Source organism: Chenopodium album, chromosome 11, assembly GCF_948465745.1.
Source record: "Chenopodium album chromosome 11, dcCheAlbu1.1, whole genome shotgun sequence".
Classification (NCBI taxonomy): Eukaryota; Viridiplantae; Streptophyta; class Magnoliopsida; order Caryophyllales; family Amaranthaceae; genus Chenopodium; species Chenopodium album.
In genome coordinates this window covers 11,408,658-11,432,680 of record NC_137844.1, presented here as the reverse complement: position 1 = coordinate 11,432,680, position 24,023 = coordinate 11,408,658, and the positions used below count along the sequence as shown (strand labels likewise).

Genomic DNA, 24,023 nt, shown 5'->3' with positions numbered 1-24,023 from the left:
CAAGTAATTATTTTAATGCAATAACAAGCTTCTAGGAGCAAAAAAAGTTCAAAATGGCCTAAATGAGGTTCTTACTTTGAATAAAGTTGAAATTGCTTACAAGTACTTGATTTCATGCCCAAACAAGATTGTAAGAGCGAATTAAGTTCAAAAACGCAAAAATAAAGTACCTCATTTGAGTATTCCCTCGTTGTGGTCACATCGAATATAATTTGCATCATTGTCTACATCATTTGCTATATCAACTTTGGGAGCAGTGAAAGGGGGAGAATCATCAAACGCATCATATTCTTCCTCGTCTTCCACATCTCCAACCCCTAAAATCCTTCGTTTGCCAGCTAAGACGATAGACCATTTTGGATTGGCTGGGTCGGTTACGTAGAACACTTGCTTAGCTTGTGACGCAAGGATGAATGGTTCCAAACTATCCCGCAAATAGCCAAGGTCTACAAGAGTGAAGTCGTCATGTCTTACGTTGCGCCTATTATTATCGATCCATTTACACTTGAAAAGACCTACCTTGAACTCACGGTAATCTAATTCCAATATTTCCTGAATTCGACCGTAGTAGGATAATAGTGCGTCAACTGGTGATGTATCCTTTGCACTTGCAAACTCTCTTGATGAAGCCACTAGAGTCACACCACTATTTTGAGTCGATGAGGATTTCTGATCCCGACGCTCAGTCCAAAATGTATACCCATTTATGTCATATCCCTCAAATGAATGAACATCTTCCTTTGGACCATAAGCTAGCCACTTTATTGTATCAGAGACACTGTCATCCAATTGACGCATCACTCGATCATGGAACCACGTCACAAACGTCTTATTATGCAACTGTATTAGTGCCCTTTCCCCTTTTGATGGAAATTCAACTCGCAAACTTTCCATGTGCTCTTTTAAATATGGGTGAACCTCCGCAACTTGATGAAGCACAAATAGCTGAGCTTGCAAGAATTGCTCTCGAGTGGGTGAGATCCGTTTCGATCCGATTGTGCCATGGCCATCAAGTCTCCCTTCATGTCGGGAAGTGGGAAGCCCAATATGTTCGACAATGGCAACATACTCTGCAATAAAATTACCAATCTCCTCAGCAACAACCCCTTGAATCATACTACCTTCCGGATGGGCTGGATTTCTAACTTTATCTTGCAATGTATCCATGTGTCTTTCAAAAGGGTAGCACCATCTCATAAAGACTGGACCGCACAACTTAATCTCACGGACCAAATGAAGAATCAAATGCACCATTATGTCAAAAAGTGACGGCGGGAAATACATCTCAAATTTGCACAAAGTAACAACAACATTCGCCTGGAGAGCATCATGTGTAAAAGGATCAAGCACTTTGCTGCATATAGTATTGAAAAACAAACAAAGACTAGTAATAGCTTCTCTAACGTGAGATAATAACTTACCTACATATGCACCTAGAGAACAAGGTGGGAAAAGGATAAGCCAGGATATTCCTTAAAATCAAAAAAGAGACATACATTCACTACCTAAGTGAGATCAAACGTCTAAAAACAGTCCCAACCGGGGACTATTCAAGACTTTCTCCTAATAAGAAAGACCTGATCGGGTATCTAGGCAAATGATGATGCAAGCATTCAATAATTTGCATTCATTTGACATTCAACAACACATAAGTTCACTCATTTATATAGTGCTAATTAGAGTAACTACAAGCAAACTAATGTTACTTTACAATCCATACATTCATTCATAACTATCCATTCATAAATTATATTTTACTAACCAATTTTAACAAACTAACTAGTTAAGTAACAAGTAATATATTCAATAAAAATTACTTTAAAGCTACTTTAATTCACACAACATATAAATATATAACATGTAAACAATTGAACAAAAAATTAACAATATGAAACAATTATATCAAATGAAAGTAAAATTGAGCAACAACTCACCCTAATTTGAGAGTGAGAAAGAGAAGGAATGTGGAGTGAGAGAGGGAGGTGTAGTGGTGGTGCTAGGTACTTATGGCAGGGAGGAGAGGTGAACACCAACAACAAACCCGAGCAGCAACACCATGAACATCACCAGCTTCCGGCTGCAGCAACCCACCCACATGCAGCAACACCACAGCAACACGACTAGCTCTACCACAGCACAACAACCCCGCAACCACCTACGAGCACCAACAACCCCGCAGCAACAACCATGACCAGCAACAACACCCACGAACAGAGAAGGAGTGGTGTTGGTGGTGGTTGAGTCTCGTCGGACTGAAATGAGAGGGGAACGAAAGTATGAGAGGAGTGGAGGGAAATGTGAATTTGGAATGAAAAATGAGAGAAAGGAGATCGAAAAACAGAGAATGGTTTTTGTGCTGGGCGGCAAATTTTTTTAAAAAAGGAAGCGGTTTGAACCGCTTCCTTTTTGATTTATGGAAGCGGTTCGGTTCTTCCCATTGCAAATCTTTGGTTTTTTTTGGAGGGTTTTTGTGGGTTTTTGGAAGCGGAATTGAAAAACAGTTTCCAATATAGGGCTTCCAAATTGGTTTTTTCTACTAGTGGTAATCCACCTTTGGAACCCCCATCTGATTCTAGCGATTCGGATGTTTCTTCAGAACCTGAATCAGAGATGACGACAGCACCACCTCCTACACCTCGCAAGTTAAGCGATTATTCGCAGCCGTCCCTGACGGATTTTCCACATCTTACTCCTACTCCGGCTCTTGATGGAGTGCAATTCGAGATGAAGACCCAATTTATCACGATGATCGAAAGAAAGCAATTCAGTAGTGCTAAGGGTGAAGATCCTAATCTTCACATTGTAGATTTATGTCAGTATTGCAATACTATTAGGTAAGTTGGGGTCACGCAAGACCAAATCAGGGAGATTCTTTTTCCCTTTTCTTTATGTGGTAAAGCTAAATTGTGGTATAATGGATTGAATAGAACTGCACTTGGTATTACTGACTGTAGGGAATATTTCAAGCATCCCACACTTGAGCCCCACTGTGATCATACACTTAAGCATGGTGGCGTCCAAAAGGAAGGAAGCTAGAGCAAAAGAGTCGCCAACAAGTTTTAGGAACTTGTAAACCGTTCACAGGGTGAAGGTTACACCCCTTCACGATCCATGAGTTCGCTAACTCCATAGTGGTCCTGAATCATGACTGGATATTCGGGGATGAAGGTACAAATCCAACCTAAAAGAGATTAAACTTGCCCTAAGTAAGCCTCTACTTTATTCTTCTCATATTCATGTGCGCTTTCTGACTAACATACAATCAATATATTAATCTTAAACCTGTTTAATTTATGTTGGTTGAATATTAATGCACAAACAAATATATTATTGGCGATCACATGAATTAAAATCACATTAGCCTAAATAAAATTATTAATTATCTTATTAAGCGTGATTTCAAATACAAATTCCCTTTAAACCTTCAAGAGAGGGTGTGATCGAGCAATGACAATAATATCAAGCAACATAATAATTAACAACAAATCATCATCATCATAATAATAATATTCAATCTCAATAAAGCATGATAATATTATTAGCAAGATCCTAGGCATGATACTAACAAGATTAATAACAAATCCTAGCATGTCACTAAATATTAAAAATCAAAGCTTTAGCCCTAACATGATAGAAGAAATAGGAAGCAACCTAAGCATGATACTAGAAAGCAATAAATAACATCCTAACATGATACTAGGAATTAAAATAATATAAACATACTTTCTAAAGATATAGAGCAATAAACAACTTACTTCGTTGCCTCGTATCTCTTTCTATCAAAACAATACACACGTTAGTAACTTCAAGGAAAATACTAAATTAAACAATTAATTTAAATAATTGAAATAGGGATTTGGACCAAACCCTCAGAAATTATCAACCTTTCACGTCTAGGGCGAAGGCAACTTCGAACTTGGCTAGGGGCGTCTAAGACTCGTGAATGCGGTCTTTTATTTGAAAAGGGAAGGCTTAGAAAAAGGGAGAAAGAATAAGCTTCTAGCTTAGAGAGAGAAAGAATAGAATTAGATGATTGTTGATTATTGTTGGTGATTGTAACAGGCTAAAGTCGTATCACCTAATCAAAAGTAATTCCTAAAACCACTAACTAATAATAGATAGGGAAGTAGGGTCGAATCCACAGGGAAACAAGTCTTTCTATTCCTAATTAATTACTATAATCTAAATTATTAAGTAACCAAAAGTTGTTATTTAAAGGAACTATACTTCGAAGAATATGAGTAGGGAGAAATAAAAGTAGGGAGAAATCAAGTAATAAAAGACCTAGGGCATAGGTTCACCAATAAATAATATTCCAGGGTAAAACAAAACAATCAATCATCAATGCATCAATTAACCATATCATAAAGGCTTTCGCTACGTATTACAATCATAGAGTTAATTTACCGGCATTAAATCTCATCTCTCGAATCTCGACCTAACTATTTATAAATTAGTCTGCCTATTGAAACTAAGCCTAAAAATCAATTCTCATCTCTCGAATCTCGAATCAATATTGCTAAACTCATACGAATTAAATCTGGCCAAATCTAACCGCATAGCATTAAATCAATCAATAGGAAATTAATCAAGCATTGACAATTAACAATAATAAATTACCCCTTCATATTATTTATGGATCCCCATAACCCTAGAAAGAAAATTACTCCCACATAATTAAATATAAACTAAACAAAGCAATTAAACAAGTCATGATGAAAGAGAGAGAATAAATAACTGAGATTAAAGGAGAAGAAATCGTTACCAAAGTTGAAGGAAACAAGAGATAGAATTAAACAAAGAGTTGTAGAAAGAGAAAATAATACTAGAGTTTAAGAGGAGAGAGAGAGAGAGAGAGAGTAAGGAAAAGGGAGAGAATCCTAAACTCGCTTAACAAAAGTGTATATATACTAAGCTCGAAAATCCTAAGTTGAAACAACTTAAACTATGCTTAAACTTCTCCTCAGAAACATGCGCCCAATCGGGCCCGCCTTTTTTTTCTTCGTGGGCTTCCCTTCTCGCGCCCGGTCGGGCGCACCTTCGGGCGGAGACCCTTGCACCGGGCGGTGACACTTCGGGATACTTTGACTTCTTGTTTGGGCTTGTAACTCGGCCCAAACCAAATATCCTCCTTGGGGCTTTAATCATTCGGTCCAATGCCTCATCTTCTCATAAGTCGAGCCCTTAATCACCGGTTCGATCACTCTAACCGATCTTGGGCTAGAAAGATGGTCGTTCTCCTCCGATGCTCGTAGTCGCTCCATAAAATCCCGGGAAAATGCTCCAAGAGTGCAATTCCCTATAAAACTCAACCAAAACTACGAAAACACTAGAAAACACATATTAGTAATAAAAGTAAACACTACTAATTATGACCAAGGGACGGGGGTAAAATACTATATAAAATAGACATATCAGATTGAAAACGGGGAATAAAGACCCTATTTATAGAGAAAATAGTCCCGAAACGATCAGAAAAGATCGAATTCGATTCGGAGTAAAACTACTTCCATCGTGGAGCGACAGTGTCCATCGCGATGCGATAGTGTCCATCGCGGTGCGACAGTGTCCATCGCGGCGTGATGGTGAACGCGTTAATTTAAAACCGTACGGAGTCCTTAATATAATTAAATTAGACTAATTAACGCCCTACTTATCCTATAAAATCAGATTTAATCTTTTAAAACATTTGTTTTATTTCAAATCAAATTCTATAATTATTAATCCTAATTCCACTAGAATTTAAAATAATCTTCTAGATTATTCTAGAAAATTAAAGTTAATCCTAATGATTTAAGGAATAATAATTAATGGGCCTTCTACTTGATCATTGGGCCGTACATAAAACTCATTTCGGGCCCAATTTAGTATTTTGGCCATAAGTTCCTCATTATTCATCGGAATTGGGCTTATAATATATCATTGGAAAGTTTTTTTCAATCCCCATCCAACTACACCATTATTGAACCCTTATCATGGACCAAACTAAACAGGATTGGAAATTTTCCATAAATAGAGTACGAAAAGAAGTATTTTCGAAAATAGAAAGAAGTATTTTTATTAAAACGACCGCATCACAAGACTTTTCACATTTCACCTTGTTCGATAATCAATGACATGAAAGATATTCATCACTGGGTTTGGTTATTGGGGAGACACAATCAGGTGTCTACACTGACTAGGAAACTCTTGCTTTGAATTTCTATAATAAATATTACCCTACAGAAAGAATAACTTTGTTGAGGAGTGCAATTCAAAACTTTGCTCAAGAGCCAAATGAAACTCTATATGAGGCTTGGGAAAGGTTCAAGGATCTGCAGAGAGAGTGCCCCCATCATAATTTAGCATAGTGGCAATTAATCCAAGTCTTTTACAATGGGATTGAAAATTCATCCAAAAAAATTTTAGATTTTGCAGCTAATGGTAGATTTATGAATCTAAATGTAGATGATGCAGGTCAGGTTATCGAAGAGATGGCGATTTTCATAATTCCCAATACGGGAATCCTAGAGGTTTTGCAAATAAAGGCAAACATAATGTCGATTCACTATCCTTTTTGCAAGATCAATTAACTTCTATTGGCCAAAAATTAGATAATCTTAGTACTGCTATTCCTACTTCCATAGCTAATGTTTCTGCTGTTAATAATTCTAATGAATCTTTTTGTGAAAATTGTGGAATTGTAGGACATTGGGAGTAAGATTGTAGGAGTTTTATGGAGCAAGTTAATGCCTTCCAATTTTCCAAACCTATAGGCAAAATAACCCATACTCCAACACTTATAATCTCGGCCTCCGGAACCACCCATATCTTTCGTACCAGAGTACCAATGTGCAAAATCCTCCACCTCCACAACAACCACAATAACAACCACCACCACAGCAGAAATATTACCATCCTAACTCTGGTCAGAAAACCCAATCACAACCCTCCTCATCTTCTGACCTTGCTTTGATAGAAATTAGAGCGATGCTATCAAATATCGAAAAGCACATGGAAAGTAGGGATACACAAATTGATTCGATCCTAGCTCATAATAAAATTATGGATAATCAAATTGCGCAGATTTCGTCTTCTCTACAAACCCGTCAGCAGGGAGCCCTACCATCACAACCAATCCACCCTACAGATCATGCCAATGTAATTACTCTAAAGAGTGGTTCACACTATGATGGGCCTCCTATGCCCAAAGATGATGAACCTGTTGCTAATCCTGATTCCCTTGTACCAAGTACTAATGTTACTAACCCTGTAGGGCTACAAGAGAAAACTAACTCTTCTAATGTTTCTTTGCAGGGTAAATCTTAGGACAAAGGTGGAGATGTGCAGGGTCCAGTCATCAAACTTCCATTCCCAAATAGACAGTTCCTTTTACTGATTTAATCACTTAGGTTCCTGCATAAACTAAATTTATGAAAGGTATTTTGACTAGGAAAAGGGCCTTTGATGAGGTAGAAACTGTAGCTTTTACAGAGGAATGTAGTGCTTTATTGCAAAATAAATCCCCTCCTAAATTAAAGGATCCTGGTAGTTTTTCTATCCTTTGTCATATTGGTAATGTCTTCATTGATAAAGCATTATATGATTTGGGTGCTAGTGTTAGTGTTATGCCATCGTCTGTGTGTTCTAAACTTATTATGGGTGATTTAAAAGTTACTAACATTACTTTACAGATGGTAGACCGTTCTGTTAAATACCCCTTAGGTATTCTAGAGGATGTTCCTGTCAGGGTTGGTAAATTTTTTATCCCTGTAGATTTTGTTGTCTTAGACATGGCTGAGAATACACAAATTCCCATTATTTTAGGTAGGAATTTCCTCCACATTGCAGGAGCCATAATTGATGTGAAAAATGGAAAACTAACCCTTTCTGTTGGAGATGATAATATCACTTTAAATTTAGGGAAGATTTTGAAAGGACCTATGCTAGAGGAAATTTGTTGTTTAATTGATGTGATTGATATAATGGATAATATTTGTGAAGAAAGCTTACCATAGGTACTGGTAAGAGATCCCTTGGAGGAAGTTCTTTGTGGCGAATTAACTGCAGGTAATGCGAGTATTTGGAGTACAGAGGTGGACGCTATAGAAAAAGCTCTCGCAATTGAAGAACTTGATCCTTTAAAGAGCAAGAAGGTAGTAAAATTAGTTCAGGAATCAAAACCTGCAGAGGTCAAGAAACCTGAAGTAAAACCTTTCCCTTCTCATTTAAAATATGTTTTTCTTAATGAGCAGGAATTGTACCCTGTGATCATTAGTACTGCACTTGATGACCCACAAACTTCCCAACTTCTAGAGGTTCTTCGTACCCACAAAAGGGCAATAGGGTACAGTATTGACGATCTCAAGGGTATTAGCCCTGATTTTTGATGCACAAGATACATCTAGAGGACACTTATAAGCCATGCATTCAACCCCAAAGGAGGTTGAACCCCAATATGCAAGAAGTAGTCAAGAAAGAGGTTATGAAATTACTTGATGCAGGTATTATCTATCCTATTTCTGACTCAAAGTGGATAAGTCCTGTTCAGGTAGTTCCTAAAAAGGGTGAGATGACTTTTATAAAAAATGATAAAAATGAATTATTCCCACTAGAACTGTTACATGGTGGCATATGTGCATTGATTATCATAGATTAAATATCGCCACTAAGAAAGATCACTTCTCTCTCCCCTTTATTGATCAAATGCTTGAGAGGTTAGCTAATCATAAGTTCTTTTGTTATTTGGATCGGTATTCGGGATTTTTCCAAATTCCAATTTACCCTAAAGATCACGAAAAGACTACATTTACATGCCCTTATGGTACTTTTGCTTATCGTAGAATGCTCTTTGGTTTGTGTAATGCCCCTGCCACCTTTCAGCGTTGCATGATGAGTATCTTTTCTGATTTCATAGAGTCTATCATGGAAGTCTTTATGGATGATTTTAGTGTGTATGGTTCTTCATTTGATGCATGTTTTATTAATCTCACTAAAATTTTGAAAAGATGTGAAGAATGTAATTTGGTTTTAAATTGGGAAAAGTGTCACTTTATGGTGAATGAGGGAGTAGTTCTTGGTCTTATTGTTTCTGATAAGGGTATACAGGTAGATAAAGCTAAAGTTTATGTGATTGAGCAATTACCTCCTCCAGTTAACGTTAAGGGGGTTAGAAGTTTCTTAGGTCATGCGCGGTTTTATCGTCGCTTTATCAAAGATTGTTCTAAAATTGCTAAACTACTAACTCAGCTTTTACTCAAGGATGCCCCATTTAATTTTACTGATGAGTGTCTTGAGGATTTTAACAAGATTAATCAGGGTTTGATATCGGCACTTATCATACGTGCTCCTGATTGGGACCTCCCTTTTGAGATCATGTGTGATGCCAGTGATTTCACATTAGGATCCGTGCTAGGACAGAGAAAGAACAAGGTTTTTCATGCTATCTACTACGCAAGCAAAACTTTGGATGAAACCCAAGTTAACTATGCCACTACGGAGAAGGAGTTTCTTGCTGTGATTTATGCTTTAGAAAAATTTAGATTATATCTAGTTAATTATAAAGTTATTGTTTTTACTGACCATGCAGCTTTGAAATATTTAATAGCCAAGGCAGAATCAAAACCTAGGCTCCTCCGTTGGGTTCTCTTGCTCCAAGATTTTGATGTAGAGATTAAGGATAAGAAAGGTGTAGAGAACGTTGTGGCAGATCACTTGTCATGAATCAGGTATGATGAGGATAAGGATTCTCTTCCTATATATGATTCTTTCCCTGATGACCACTTGTATGCAGTCGTAGAGCAACATCCTTGGTATGCCAATTTTGCAAATTATTTGGTGGGCGGTACTCTACCTCCTGACCTGTCTTACCAACAGAAAAAAAAATTCCTTTCTGATGTTAAACACTATTTTTGGGATGATCCCTTTTTGTTTCATGAGTGTGCAGATGGACTATTTCCCAGGTGTGTTCCCGAATGGGAAGTTCACGGTGTTCTTACTAGATGCCACAACTCACCTTATGGATGACATCATGGTCCCACCAAAACGGTGGCTAAGATCAATGAGTCAGGATTCTACTGGCCTACCATGTTCAAGGATGCTAACTCTTTTGTGCAGGTTTGTAACTCTTGCCAGAGGACTAGCAACATCTTGCGGCGGCATGAGATGCCTCAAACAAACATATTGGAAGTTGAAATTTTCGATGTTTGGGGTGTTGATTACATGGGACCTTTCCCATCTTCATGAGGGAATCGATATACTTGTCGCTGTTGATTATATATCCAAGTGGGTTGAAGCCATTGCCACACCTACCAATGATGCCAAGGTGGTCCATACGCTTTTCAAGAAAACTATCTTTCCCAGATTTAGAGTACCTAGAGCGATAATTAGTGATGAAGGATCTCACTTTCATGAGCAGAATTTAGACACCTTTTTCAAGAAGTATGGTGTATACCATAAGACAGGTTTAGCATACCATCCCCAAACTAGTTGCCGAGTTGAAGTTTCTAACCATGAGATCAAGGCCATTCTAGAGAAGGTGGTAGCAAAATCTAGGAAAGATTGGAGTGACAAGTTAGATGACACCCTTTGGGCGTATAGAATCACATTTAAGACCCCAATTGGTACTACTCCCTTTAGACTTGTGTATGGTAAAGCATGTCACCTCCCTGCGGAATTAGAGTACAAGGCATATTGGGCTATTAAAGAGCTCAATTTGGATGCTAAGCTAGCGGGAGAAAAGAGGCTCCTACAACTCAATCAATTAGATGAGTTTAGGTTGATGGGCTATGATAGTGCACGCGTCTACAAGGAGAAGACTAAAAGATGGCACGACAAGATGATCCTTCCAAGAGATTTCAAAGAGGGTGACAAAGTTTTGTTGTTCAACTCTAAACTTAAACTTTTCCTAGGAAAGTTGAGGTAAAGGTGGTCGGGTCTTTTTACTATCAAAAGGGCAAATAAATTCGGTTATGTGGAATTATACGATGATCATGGTAATGAATTCAATGTAAATGGTCAAAAACTCAAGCTATACCATGAAGGGGCTATGATTGGTGCAGTTGAATTACTTCACCTGATTCTGTTCCATCTTGATAAACATATGGTAAGAAGGTCGTGTGGAACCTAGATAAACCAGCGCTTTGCGGGAGGCAACCCGTACTTTCTTGCTTTTTAGTTTAGTTTTCTTTCTTTCTTTCTTTCTTCCTTTTTCTTGTGAGAGGAGAGAGGAGGGAATTTAATTAGTTTTAGAGTTTTTGTACAGGTTTGGAGAAAAAGAGTTAGCAAAATATTGAGAAAAGAAAAGTAAAACTCGAACCCCCTTTTGCTGTAGCACACCTGACCGGGCGAAGCTCCACCCGACCGGGCGCGAGAAGGGAAGTCAAAAATCCAAGAATTTCGCCCTACCGGGAGCAAGACGTGTCGTGTACGGACATTTTGTTCGCCCGATCGGGCGATCTGGCGCCTGATTGGGCGCGACAGATGAAGAATTTTGAAGGGTAAGGCTCGCCCGATAGGGCGAGATGGCGCCCGACCGGGCGAGAGCGCGGCAAAAACTATGAACTTAGATCGTCCGACCGGGCGAGGTGCCACACGACCGGGCGCGACATACTCCGGGCCCCTCTTCTTCTTCTTCTTTCTTCTTTCTTTCCTCCTTATTTCTCTTTCCTCCATTCTTTCTCTCTCTAAAAACTCAAAAATCCTCTACCTTCTCTCTAAGATCTCCTCTCCATCTCTCATGCAAATCCAAAATTTTTTACATATTTTTTCTCCTCCTTTCACCCTCTACATCTCTATACCACTTTTGTTTAATTTTAAACAAATTTTTCCAACACCCATTCTCAAAAATGGCATCAAAGAGGCCAAGAACTCAAGAGGGGCGTGGTTCAAGCTCAAGTCAAGCATATGATCCGGAATTACAACTCTAGGAGTGGCCGACAATCCGAATTACAACACAAACCCAACGGGAACGGCTCATCAAGCTCTATGAGCGCGAGGTAATTCATTCTCGGTGGCTACACCGATCTTCTCTGAGTCTCTAGGTTTGTATGAACATGTTAGACAATTCACGAATGATATAGGAATAAGAAAATTTGTTGATATGCACTATCCTACATATCGTGAATTAACATGTGAATTCTTGTCATCTTTGAATGTTGTTAACACTAAAAATGGTCCTAATTTGCATTTTTGATTCAACAATAGAAATGTTAGTTTAACTTATGTCGAATTTTGCAAATTATTTGATCTTGAACCGCACACCCTACGGCTTGGCATGAAAACTACAAAATGGAAGATATATACTCTATTTTAATTGGTTTACCGACCCCAAATTCCCAACATGCTAGTGCCCGACCTATTCACCATCCCATCCCTAAAATCTTTCAAAGATTTCCGGGCGCTTGTTTTTTAGGTAGGTATGAACCGCACAATGCACAAACCAATGAACTAGCTATCATAGGACACTATGTGTTTGGGTTTGGTAAATTGAACATAGGTAGGTATATCATCAACCATTTGAGTAGACATGCCACCGCTAGTACCACCACTAGGACTCTTATCCGATTAGGAGGCCTTATCACTAGGATAGCGGTTAAGAAGGCCGGGTTTAGTGAAACTAGGGCTGAGGGTTTCACTAACTATAGGGGGGATACTCTTATGACCACTAGGTATTTGCAGAGTCTGGATTGGATAGAGCTAGATTGTCAGCAAATCCCCCATTGGTGTGTCAGGATAGGAAATGACCCATTGCGTATCTTTCCCCTACCTAACCCTGAGTTGACCGCGTTTCCCCCTAGGTAAGAGAAATACACTTACGACCTTTTAGTTGCCCATGCCTAGGGGCTAGCACCACCACCACCCCATAGGCATGATCCCGAGACCGTTTGAGACATGCAGAGTATAGGGCTAGACATAGGTCGTATTGAGGGGTCCCATGGGGAGCTTAGGAGGATGGTTGGCTCTATAAACCAACGGTTAGGGTACATTGAGAGGAAGCAGGGTAAAGCCTTGTATCCTATGTTTGATGACTATGCTCCTCGGGGTGCCATTCCCGACGATGCTCTTCACCCCGATTGGTTTCAGGCACCACCTCAGGGATATATAGATCCCACCTCCCATGGTATTTACACTAATTATTCGGCGTTGCATGGATATGGCTAGGACATTCCTTTTGGGGGGCCTCTGGGGGGGGACTTTTAACCCTAACTATTTTGGTGGCAGCTCTTCTGGTGGTGCAGGTGGTAGTGGCGGAGGATTTGGCTCGGTGGATGAGGATGAGGATTAGCCATGCTAGGCTAATTCCCGAGCCAATGAGGACATTGTCTGATGTTGGCTTGGGGGATATTTTTGGATTTAGGTATCTTTTTCTTCTTTCTCTTTTATTTTTGGTGTGTTTAGTTTAATTTTATTGCTTTCTAGTATAGATTTTATTGCTTTGAAAAAATTGGAAAATACTAAAAAATTAGAAAAATAAAATAAAAAATAAAAAATACGATCCAATGAATGATAAATCATGCTTCCCTGTGCCCCATACATATGAAAATTGTTTTGATTCTTGGTATATGATGATGAGTATTGTGGATAGGCTAGCTATGATTTGATGTTTGATTGCTTGAATGCCTTAACATAAGTCAATTTTGCCCAACTACTTGTGAATATAGTGCTTGACTAGTTGATTTGGTAAGGAATGAGTGTTAGTTCCTGGTATGTCAATGAATTTTAGTATTGGTTTGCAACTTTGAGTAGTGTTTGTATGATTCATTATTATGCACATTGAGGAGGACGAAGGCATTTGTTCTTTTAGGTAGCCTTCAGATGAATTTAGATACATTTGTTCCCTTCTTGCTACCCATGTTGTGGCCTTGACTATTTGTTGTTTATTAGCCACATTACAAGCCGATTTTTGCCCCATTGGTTACTAGTCCCAAGCTTGGCTTAGGGGAGCTATTAGTGAGTGAGGTGAGGGAGTTTGTAGTGTGCTTATCATTTGCACAATTTGGGTGGTTATGAGAAGTTGATTTGTTCTTGATTGTGTTTTATTTTTGAGGGTTTTGAATGTTGAATATCTTGAGGAAAAAAAATAAAATAAAGCATGATAGTGAAAAAAAAAGAGAAGTTCAAGGGGAAAAAAAAAAGAAGAAAATAAGTGAACTTCAAAAAGGAAAAAAGAAAAAAATTGTTTGATGATCAAATTTTCTATGTGAAGGTTGAAAAGAAAGAAAAAAATGAGTTTCAATAAGGAAAAAATTCAAATTGAAAAGTTCAAAGTTTGTTTAATAATCATTCAAGTTCTAATTTGTTATATTTTCACGAGTGAAATTGTAAGTATTGGGAATGTTTCATATGATTGGATTATTTGTTTGGTGAAATTTTAGTGAAGTTGAGTTATGTTGGAGATGGTTGATCATTATTTATTTTTGACCTTGGTTTTATTAGGATTATGGTTCCCTTAAGCATGACTTTACTCTCACATTTTCCCAAATTTATCCGACCTTTTACCCTAATCCTTACATTACAAGATTTAAACACGTTTCGACCTTTGTGCATAGAGTTGTGTGAATGTGAAATTAGTTGTTTATCAATGCAAAGAATGATTTGATGTATTTCGAGTCGACTATTTAGGTTGAGTGTATGTCTTTTAAACACAATAGTGTTGTGAGTTGGGAGGGCATTGTTCACATAAAAGGGTTGGGATGGTGAGTGATCGGATACATTTTATATCCGCCACATAAATGAGATTTGAGTGCATGAGCACTAGTCTAGAGTTTTATATGCTCTTGTGGTTTGCTCTATTTGACAATTGTTAGGGAGGAAGAGTGATTGGATGGATTTGATTGGTTGGTTTTGATGCATACTTGTTAGATTTTCCTTGAATTGGTCATGTTTGTTTTTGATCGATTTGGGGTGAAGTATGTTTTATTTGTTCATTGATGAGCTCTTTGCTTTGGGACAAGCAAAGGTTTGGCTTGGGGGAGTTTGATATGTCTTTTTTATATAGTGATTTACCCCCGTCCCTTGGTCATAATTAGGAGTATTTTTGGCTCTTTAGAGCCACTTTTATTATTAATGTGTGTTTTCTAGTGTTTTCGTAGTTTTGGTAGCGTTTTGTAGGAAATTGCATATTTGGAGCTTTTTCCCGGGATTATTTAGAGCAACTACGAGCATTGGAGGAACACGACCATATTTCATAGCCCAAGGCCAGTTAGAATTAACAAACTGGTGATTAAGGGCTCGACATATGAGAAGCCGAGACATTGGACCGAGTGATTAAAGCCCCAAGGAGGAAATTAGCGTTTGGGCCAAGTTGTTAGCCCAAATCGAGAGTCCAAGGTTGTCCAAGTGGCCTTGTTCGGTCAGGCTCCTCGCCCGAAGGCGCGCCCGGCCGGGCGGGGCAGAAGATCAAGAAAGGGCATGCCTCGCCCGATCTCGCGCCGGGCCGGGTGCGAGAGAGTGCAATGAGAAAAAAGGCGGGGCCGGCTGGGCGGATCTAATACGTTTTAATTTCTTTGATACAATTATCTCTCTCTTTCATTAGTTTAATTTTTTTTCCTAAGCTTAAACTTCTCTCTTGTGTCTCTCTCTACAACTCTTGGTTTAGTTCAATTCATTATTTCTGTTAACTTTGGTAACAATTTCTTCCCTCTTTATTTCAGTAATTTATTTTCTTTTGTTCATCATGTTTTGCTTAATTGCTTTGATTAATTTAGATTTAATTATATGTGAGTAGATTATTTTCTAGGGTTGTGGGGATCTGTAAATAATATGAAGGAGTAATTTATTATTGTTGATTGTCAATGCTTGATTAATTTCATATTGATTGATTTAATGCTATCCAATTAGATTAAGCCTAGTTTAATTGTATGTGTTTTGCAATATTGATTCGAGATTCGACAGATGAGTATTGATGTTCAGGCTTAGTTTCAATAGGCAGGTTAATTTATAAATGGTTAAGTCAAGATTCGAAAGATGTGATGTAATACCGGTATATTAATTCTGTGATTGTAATACGTAGTGAAAGTCCTTTATGATCTGATTAATTAAAGCATTGATGATTGATTATTGTGTTTTACCCTGGAATATTATTTATTGGTGAACCTATACCCTAGGCTTTTATTAATTGATTTTTTTCCTAAAACTTTAATCTTCGTAGTTTAGTTATTTTCATATTAATAATTTGGTTACCTAATAATTTAGGTTATTTAATTTAATTAGGAATAAATCGACTCGTTTCCCTATGGTTTGACCCTTCTTCCCTATTTGTTTTAGTTAGAGGATTTAGGAATTATTTTTGATAAGGTGATACGACTTCAGCTTGTCAAGGCTCGTGAAACCCCAAAACAAAGTTTGGGCGTCTGCTTTGGATAGTAATTTTCAAGAGTAATGATTACAAGAATCATTACAAAGAAGGGGGGAAAAAAGACACCAAATACCACTCCAACTAAACACACACTTCACCTTAATTAGCCAAGGCCAACATCTTGTTCATCCCTCTAACAACATAGCCTGTAAACTCCCTTAACAGTATAGAAAAATCAAAATCCTTAACAAAGGACCTGAACTCCTTTTGCACACAACCATCCAAAAGACTATAGCCAAAGCAACCAAAAAGCATAAAATAACTTAAAAAGACAAGCAAACTCTAATTAACATCAAGAAAAAACATACTTAGGAAAGAGAACAAATTAGAGGAAGAGCACCGTCCAAATCGAAAAACAGCAACCACGAACACAAAGAACCTCGAAACCTCAATCCTAACTTTCCCGTTCCTGTCATGAATTCCTCCCGACGGCGGCGTAAGGCCTAACCCTCCAGAGCAAGGATCCACGAAACCCTATCTCTAACTTATCGTTTTCGTCAGCGTAAAAATTACTAATGACCTTTGACGGCAGCATTAGGCCTAGTCCTTAGACCTTGTTTCCTGGCAAAATCCTTTAAACGATATCCTTCCACGCTAAGGTAGGAAGGGTGACAGAGTCCAGCATTCGAAATTACTCCCCTCAAAACCGTCTTTAACAGGGATATGCTTACACAAACACCTTCAAAGTAGGATGAATTGATCTTGAGAAGGTGAGGGCGTCAAATTTTATAGTGTGAGAAAGACGCTTAATAGAGGAGGGGGAAAGGGAGAAGTAAGGAAAAGAAGAAGAGAAGAAGAGGAAGAGACTCGCCGGAGTACGACCTCGGTGTCGGAACTCCGGCGAGTTCCTAGGGTTAGAGGGGGGAGGGTGTTTTAGGGGTAGAGGAGAGAGATCAAAGCTTTTGGTTTTTTAGAGAGTATGAAAGTAAATATATTGATGATTACAAAAATGCATTGGAAAATCCCAAATGGGTATTGACGCGGGTGCATGGAACTTGGTGGAGGAAGTTGAAAACATGTTAGGTGTTGTGACACGTAGCCATGCTAAACTCCTTGGTGGTCACCTCTTGGGGTTGACTACCATTAAACTTGAGTAAGTTTTGTTTTCTTAGAATAAAGCTCCAAGGATTCCATGTGTTAGCCAAGAAAGAAACTTATCAATGTATGATGTAACTACTTCAATCCGCCATATCTCCTTTTTTATAAGGAATTTTTAGGTGATTCAAGTTGGAGGTGAAAGTAGAGTTCAAGAGATTTTCAACGATAGGTCACATACCAAATTTGAGCAAGAAACGAAGAAGTTATGAACGTTTGAAGTTGAGCTATCCAGGCAGTTGCGAGGAGCGCCTGTTCCCCCAGGAGAAGCGCTTGCTCCTCACAATAATGGAGCGCCCGCTCCTATGGGATCACTTGAAGTTTCAGTAGTGAGGAGCGCCCGCTCCTACCCTTAGAGCGGCTGCTCCCGAGGTCCTGTTTCGAGCGGACAACTTTCTTTCTTTTTGCTATCTTTTAATCTTGGCCTTTCATTTGTAATCCAAGGGGTGTAATTTAAGAAATTTAGGGTTTATTTGTAAAGCCTTTAAATAGGGCTAAGATTTCTTTTGGGAGCAAATTTTGCTTAATATTGAAATCAATGAGATTTTCTCCCTCTACCCATAATCTTTGTGATTATTTGCTTTATTTGTGATTGCAACTTTGTAATCATTGTGGTTACATCTTAATCCTAGTTTTACTTTGTTTTAGCTTTGATTAATAACCCCTATTTCATATATCTTGGTGATTGTTGAGATAGGTTTATCTTATTTTGTTGAATTGCAATTGTTATTAGTTGATTTTCCCCCCCTTTTCTTGGTTTTCTTGGTTATTATTTCATATCAATTTGGTATCAAGAGCCTAGGTTATTAGCCTAGAAATATTCTACCTTTTGAATTTCTCTTTCCTCCTCTCAAAAGATCTCATCTTTTTCCACGAACTTTGAATTTTTCTCTCAAAGATACAAGCTTTTTATCTAGAAACATGGATTATAGGTACTATTATGAAGATGATGAAAGTTACAATGAGCGCTCTAGATTAGATGCTCTAGAAAGGAAGTTTGATAGAGTTCTTGATGTATTGGAGAATAGAAGAAATCCTAAAAGGAGAAGCCCAAGTGGAGAAGATGGTTCTCACTTTCCTCACCGGAGAAGGGAACACCACCAACGACACCATGAGGACAACGTGACCGAAACATCAAGTTGGAATTTCTGGATTTTGAAGGTAATCTTGATCCTAATGAATTTCTTGATTGGGTTAGAAGTATGGAGAATATGTTTGAATATAAGGTTTATAATGAAGAAAAACATTGCATATTGGTCATCCTTAAACTTAAAAAATATGCTTCTTTGTGGTAAGAGAACTTAAAAAATCGTAGGAGGAAAGATGGAAAATAAAAAATCAGTTCTTATGAGAAATTGAAGAAACATATTAATAGGACTTTTGTGCCTAGAGATTATTTGCAAATTGCTTATCTTAAATTGGAATTGAAGCAGCACCGGAGCATAAGATTGCTAGGTACATTGGTGGTCTTGAGAGAAAGATTAGGCAAAAGGTTGATGTACATGCCCATGGAAGTTTTGATCAAGTTGTGCTAAAGGCTTTGAAGTTTGAGAATTATGACAAGATAAATAGTGCTAGTGGGTATTCTAAACCTACCTTCAAGAATCCTTTTACTCCAAAGGGTGAGACAAGCAAGCCCATTGCCAAGGATGACAAAGGCAAGGCTCTCATGCATTCTTCTAGCAAAGATGACCATAACAAGATGAGTAATAGGAAGGCTTGCTATAAGTGTAGAGGCTATGGACACTTTGCTAATGACTGTCCAAATAGTAGAGCTATGATGATTCGTGAAATGGATGATGATGAGTACAAAGATGAGAAGAAGGATTTTGAGGACCCTATATATGATGAGGAGGATGAGGTTTTAGTAGAAGCCGATGAGGGTCAAATCCTTGTTGTTAGAAGGGTGCTTCGCTCCATTTTCACTCCTTTGGCGGAAGAGCTAAAGGAGAACATTTTTCAAACTCGTTGCACCATCAAAGATCGAGTTTGCAACCATATCATTGATAGTGGCTCTTGCACTAATGTGGCTTCAACAACATTAGTGAGCAAGCTCAATTTTGACACTACCGATCATACTACTCCCTATAAGCTTCAATGGCTTAATAATCACAATGAGGTGAATGTAACAAAACAAAATATTCCTTCTTTTTCAATTGGAAAATAATATAAGGATGAGGTGTTTTGTGATGTGTTGCCTATGAATGCTTGTCATATTTTACTTAGCTTGAAAGGCCTTGGCAATTTAATAGAAATGTGTTGCATGATGGAAGAAAAAACACTAATTCATTCATAATAGACAAGAAAAAGATTGTACTCAACCCCTTGTCCCCCACAATTAAACACAAAGAACCCTTGAGTATGGGAAACACAATCAAAGAGAACCTTCTCATTGGGGAAAATGAGATGGGAAAGGAGATAAATCAAGGACAAATTGTCTTTATTTGTCTTTTAGGGAAACATAGTGAGCGGCAAGAGAACCCAATCCATCCCCTTGTCAAGGAAGTGTTGGTTGAGTACCATGATGTTTTCCTCGATGATCTCCTACCCGATTTGCCACCTATTAGGGGAATTAAGCATCAAATTGATCTTATTCTTGGATCACAAATCCCTAATAGACCGGCTTATAGATGTACTTCCGATGAAGCAAGAGAACTTCAAATACAAGTTGATGAGTTGATGAAAAGAGGATTTGTGAGGGAATCCCTTAGCTCTTGTTCGATTCCGGCTCTTTTGGTTCCAAAAAAGGATGACACATGGAGGATTTGTGTGGATAGTAGGGCCATCAATAATATTAACATCAAGTATCGGTTTCCTATTCCCTGACTTGATGACATGCTTGATGAATTGCATGGTTCCAAGGTGTTTTCAAATATTGACTTGAGGATGGGGTACCACCAAATTCGCATGCGTGAAAGAGATGAATGAAAAACCGCTTTTAAGACAAAGCAAGGCTTGTATGAGTGCCTTGTAATGCCATTTGGGCTCTCAAATGCTCTTACCACTTTCATGAGACTCATGAATGAGGTACTTCGCCCCTTCATTGGTAGATTTGTTGTTGTTTATTTGACGATATACTTGTTTATAGAAAATGTGAAGTTGATCATGTTGAACATTTGAAGCAAGTATTTGAAACATTGAGAAGTAGGAGGCTTTTTGCCAAGTTAGAAAAATGTACTTTTATGGTGGATAATGTTGTTTTTCTTGGCTATGTGATTTATAATGTAGGGATCTCAATAGACCCTAGTAAGGTGGAAGTCAGGCCATTCAATCTTGGCCTACTCCTACCACTCTTAACTAAATTAAGAGTTTTCATGGTCTAGTTTCTTTCTATCGAAGATTTGTGAAAAATTTTAGCACTATTTTGGCTCCGGTAACCAAATGCATGAATAAAGGTACTTTTGAGTGGACACCATTGGCTCAAAGGGCTTTTGCGACTCTCAAGAAGAAGTGTGTGAGGCTTCAATCTTGGATCTTCCAAATTTTGATCAACCCTTTGAAGTTGAATATGATGCTAGTGGAGTTGGAGTTGGGGTAGTACTTTTTCAACTGGTTTTCTTATTTTAGTGAGAAGCTTGGTGGGGCAAGAATGAGATATAGTACCTATGACAAGGAGTTCTATGCCATTGTGAGGGCTCTTGATCATTGGTCACATTACTTGAGGCATAGACCATTTGTACAATTGTATTACATTCCGATTATGAATCGCTTAAGTATATCAATCTCATAAACTCAATGCAAGACATGCCAAATGGGTTGAATTTCTCCAATCTTTCACTTTCTCTTCTAAGTACAAAGAAGGAAAGAGAAATGTTGTGGTCGATGCTCTTTCTAGGAGACATTGTATGATCACTATTCTCGATGCGAAGTTTTTGGGGTTTGAGTTGCTGAAAGAGTTGTATGGTGATGATAAGGATTTTGGTGAGTTAATGAAGAAGTGTGAGGATGGGGTCAATGGCTCTTTCATGATGCAAGAAGGTTTCCTTTTCAAGAGAAACAAGTTTTGTGTTCCGAAATGTTCTCATCGAAAGTTACTTGTTAAAGAAGCTCATTAAGGAGGCCTAACCGGACACTTTGGGGTTGCAAAAACGTATGACATCCTTCGAGAACATTTTTATTGGCCTAAAATGTTTGGTGATGTGCAAGACGTAATAGCTTGTTGTGGGGCTTGTCATAAGGCTAAGAGTCAATTCCATGTAAGACTCTACTCTCCTCTCCTCTTCCGATTCCTAGTCACCCATCGGATGATCTTAGTATGGATTTTGTGGTTGCTCTCCCTCGCACTTCAAGGCAAAATTATTCCGTGTTTGTTGTGCTTGATCGTTTTAGCAAGATGGCTCATTTCATTCCTTTCACAAGACCGATGATGTTTCTCATGTGGCTACCTTGTTCTTTAGAGAATTGGTGAAGCTTCATGGCATTCCAAAAAGCATTGCGTCGGATCGAGATCCTAAGTTCTTGAGTTACTTTTGGAAGACCTTGTGGAAATTAGTAGGAACCAACCTCTTTGTTTAATACTTCTAGTCACCCTCAAATCGATGGGCAAACGGAGGTGACTAATCATACCATGTCCACCATTTTTCGAGCTATCATTAGCAAGCACATGAAAGATTGGGATGTTAAACTTCCTCAAGTTGAATTTGCTTACAACCGCTCTCATTGCATAGCTACCGGAAAAACACCATTTGAAATAGTGTGTGGCTTCAATCCTCGCTTACCACTTGACTTGTTGCCTAGTATTCCTCAAGAGGAGTTGAGTTTTGAGGAAAAAGATAGAGTTGAAATGATGAAAAAGATTCATGAAGATGTCAAGAAGAGGATTGAGAAAGCAAATGAGAGTTATAAGGCAAGAGAAAAAAAATTCAAGTAGCCAAGGGAATTCAATGTAGGAGATCTTGTGTGGCTCCATCTTCGAAAGGAAAGGTTTTCGGCTAAGAGAAAGAACAAGCTCATGCCAAGATCCGAAGGCCCCTTTGAAGTTGTGGAGATCTAATGCATACAAGCTCAAACTTCCGTGATATTTTGGAGTTCATGATACCTTTAATGTTGGTGATCTTGCTCCTTCTCTTTTTGAGGAAGATGTTGGTGATAATGATCCGAAATTGAGGGCAATTCCTTTTGAAGAGGAGGGGTTTGACGCGGGTGCATGGAACTTTGCGGAGGATTTGAAGACGTGACACGTGTTGTGACACGTAGCCATGCTAAACTTCTTGGTGGTCACCTATCGGGGTTGACTATCATCAAATTTGAGTAAGTTTTGTTTCCTTGGAATAAAGCTCCAAGGATTCCATGTGTTAGCCAAGAAAGAAACTTATCAACGTATGATGCAACTACTTCATTCCACTATATATCCTTCGTTATAAGGAATTTTTAGGTGATTCAAGTTGGAGGTGAAAGTAGAGTTCAAGAGCTTTCCAACAACATGTCACATGCCAAATTTGAGCAAGAAACGAAGAAATTATGAACGTTTGAAGTTAAGTTGTCCAGGCAGTCGCGAGGAGCGCCCGCTCCTCACAATAATGGAGCGCCCGCTCCTGAGCCCCTGTTTCGAGCGGACAACTTCTTTTCTTTTGTGCTTCTTTTTGCTATCTTTTAATTTTGGCCTTTAATTTGTAATCCAAGGGGTGTAATTTAAGAAATTTAGGGTTTATTTGTAAAGCCTTTAAATAGGGCTAAGCTTTCTTTTGGGAGCAACTTTTGCTTAATTTTGAAATCAATGAGATTTTCTCTCTCTACCCATAATCTTTATGATTATTTGCTTTCTTTGTGATTCAACTTTGTAATATTTGTGGTTACATCTTAATCCTAGCTTTACTTTGTGTTAGCTTTGATTAATAACCCCTATTTCATATATCTTGGTGATTGTTGAGATAGGTTTGTTTTGTTGAATTGCAATTGTTGTTAGTTTATTTTTCCCCCTTTTTCTTGGTTTTCTTTGTTATTTCATATCAGGTATTACAAAACAAAACAAATGGATTTTATCAAACCCTATGATTATTATTACTTTTTTTTTGTTTTTTTTTCTTTCTATTTGCACAATAAAATATCATTCATTCCATATCTTTCATATAATCCAACATATTATTTCCTCCATAAGTTTTTAAGGAACATTTGCCTTTATATTACCACCTCTAAATAGCCACTTATTGGATTTTACCAATTTTATATTTTAGGAAAAATACACTTTAATAATCCCAACTATAGGCGTAGTTTTAACAATCCCAACTAAGGTTTATAATCTAATAATCCTAACTATGCTATGTGTTTGCCTCTAATAGTCCTAATGGCCGGTAATCTGCTGAAAAGTTTTTTTTTTTTTTAAATTTGGTTTTAATAGCCACGTGTTAACACATGATTGGTCCAAATTTTTAAAAAAAAAAAAATAAAGAAAAATTAAAAATAAAAAATAAAAACCAAAAAATCCAAAATTCTAGCCACCCTATCCACAGATTCCATACTGTCAAACCCTAACCCCACACCTGACCTCACCGAAAACCACCGGCCATCCCCCTTAACCACCTACACTGGCCGGTCGACCCCCTTTAGCCCACCCCCAACCCCCGAAACAACTTCCCAGCCAACCTCGACCTCA

General features: G+C 38.1%; 1 protein-coding gene and 1 non-coding gene across 2 annotated transcripts; one reads left to right on the top strand and one right to left on the bottom strand.

Annotated features, from left to right (window-relative positions):
• Positions 1-6,236: 6,236 nt before the first annotated feature.
• On the bottom strand, positions 6,237-6,343 carry LOC145569749 (small nucleolar RNA R71). Its single transcript, XR_014096284.1, has one exon. It is a non-coding gene; the product is annotated as a small nucleolar RNA R71 (small nucleolar RNA).
• Positions 6,344-17,304: 10,961 nt separating this feature from the next.
• Positions 17,305-21,486, top strand: LOC145566291 (uncharacterized). Its single transcript, XM_081625753.1, has 7 exons — positions 17,305-17,429; positions 18,364-18,722; positions 18,865-19,550; positions 19,658-20,235; positions 20,520-20,693; positions 20,789-20,965; positions 21,174-21,486. The coding sequence occupies exons 1-7, from the start codon at positions 17,305-17,307 to the stop codon at positions 21,484-21,486; spliced, it is 2,412 nt and encodes an 803-aa protein (XP_081481879.1).
• Positions 21,487-24,023: the final 2,537 nt, after the last annotated feature.

What these genes read in the sequence shown, in the direction of transcription:
- LOC145566291 (XM_081625753.1), top strand. Translation starts at nt 17,305, where the DNA reads ATGGGTATTGACGCGGGTGCATGGAACTTGGTGGAGGAAGTTGAAAAC. An exon ending in CCTAGTAAGGTGGAAGTCAG is followed by an intron (nt 20,694 to 20,788) that starts GCCATTCAATCT and finishes GAAAAATTTTAG; the next exon opens with CACTATTTTGGCTCCGGTAA. An exon ending in CTAGTGGAGTTGGAGTTGGG is followed by an intron (nt 20,966 to 21,173) that starts GTAGTACTTTTT and finishes ACTCAATGCAAG; the next exon opens with ACATGCCAAATGGGTTGAAT.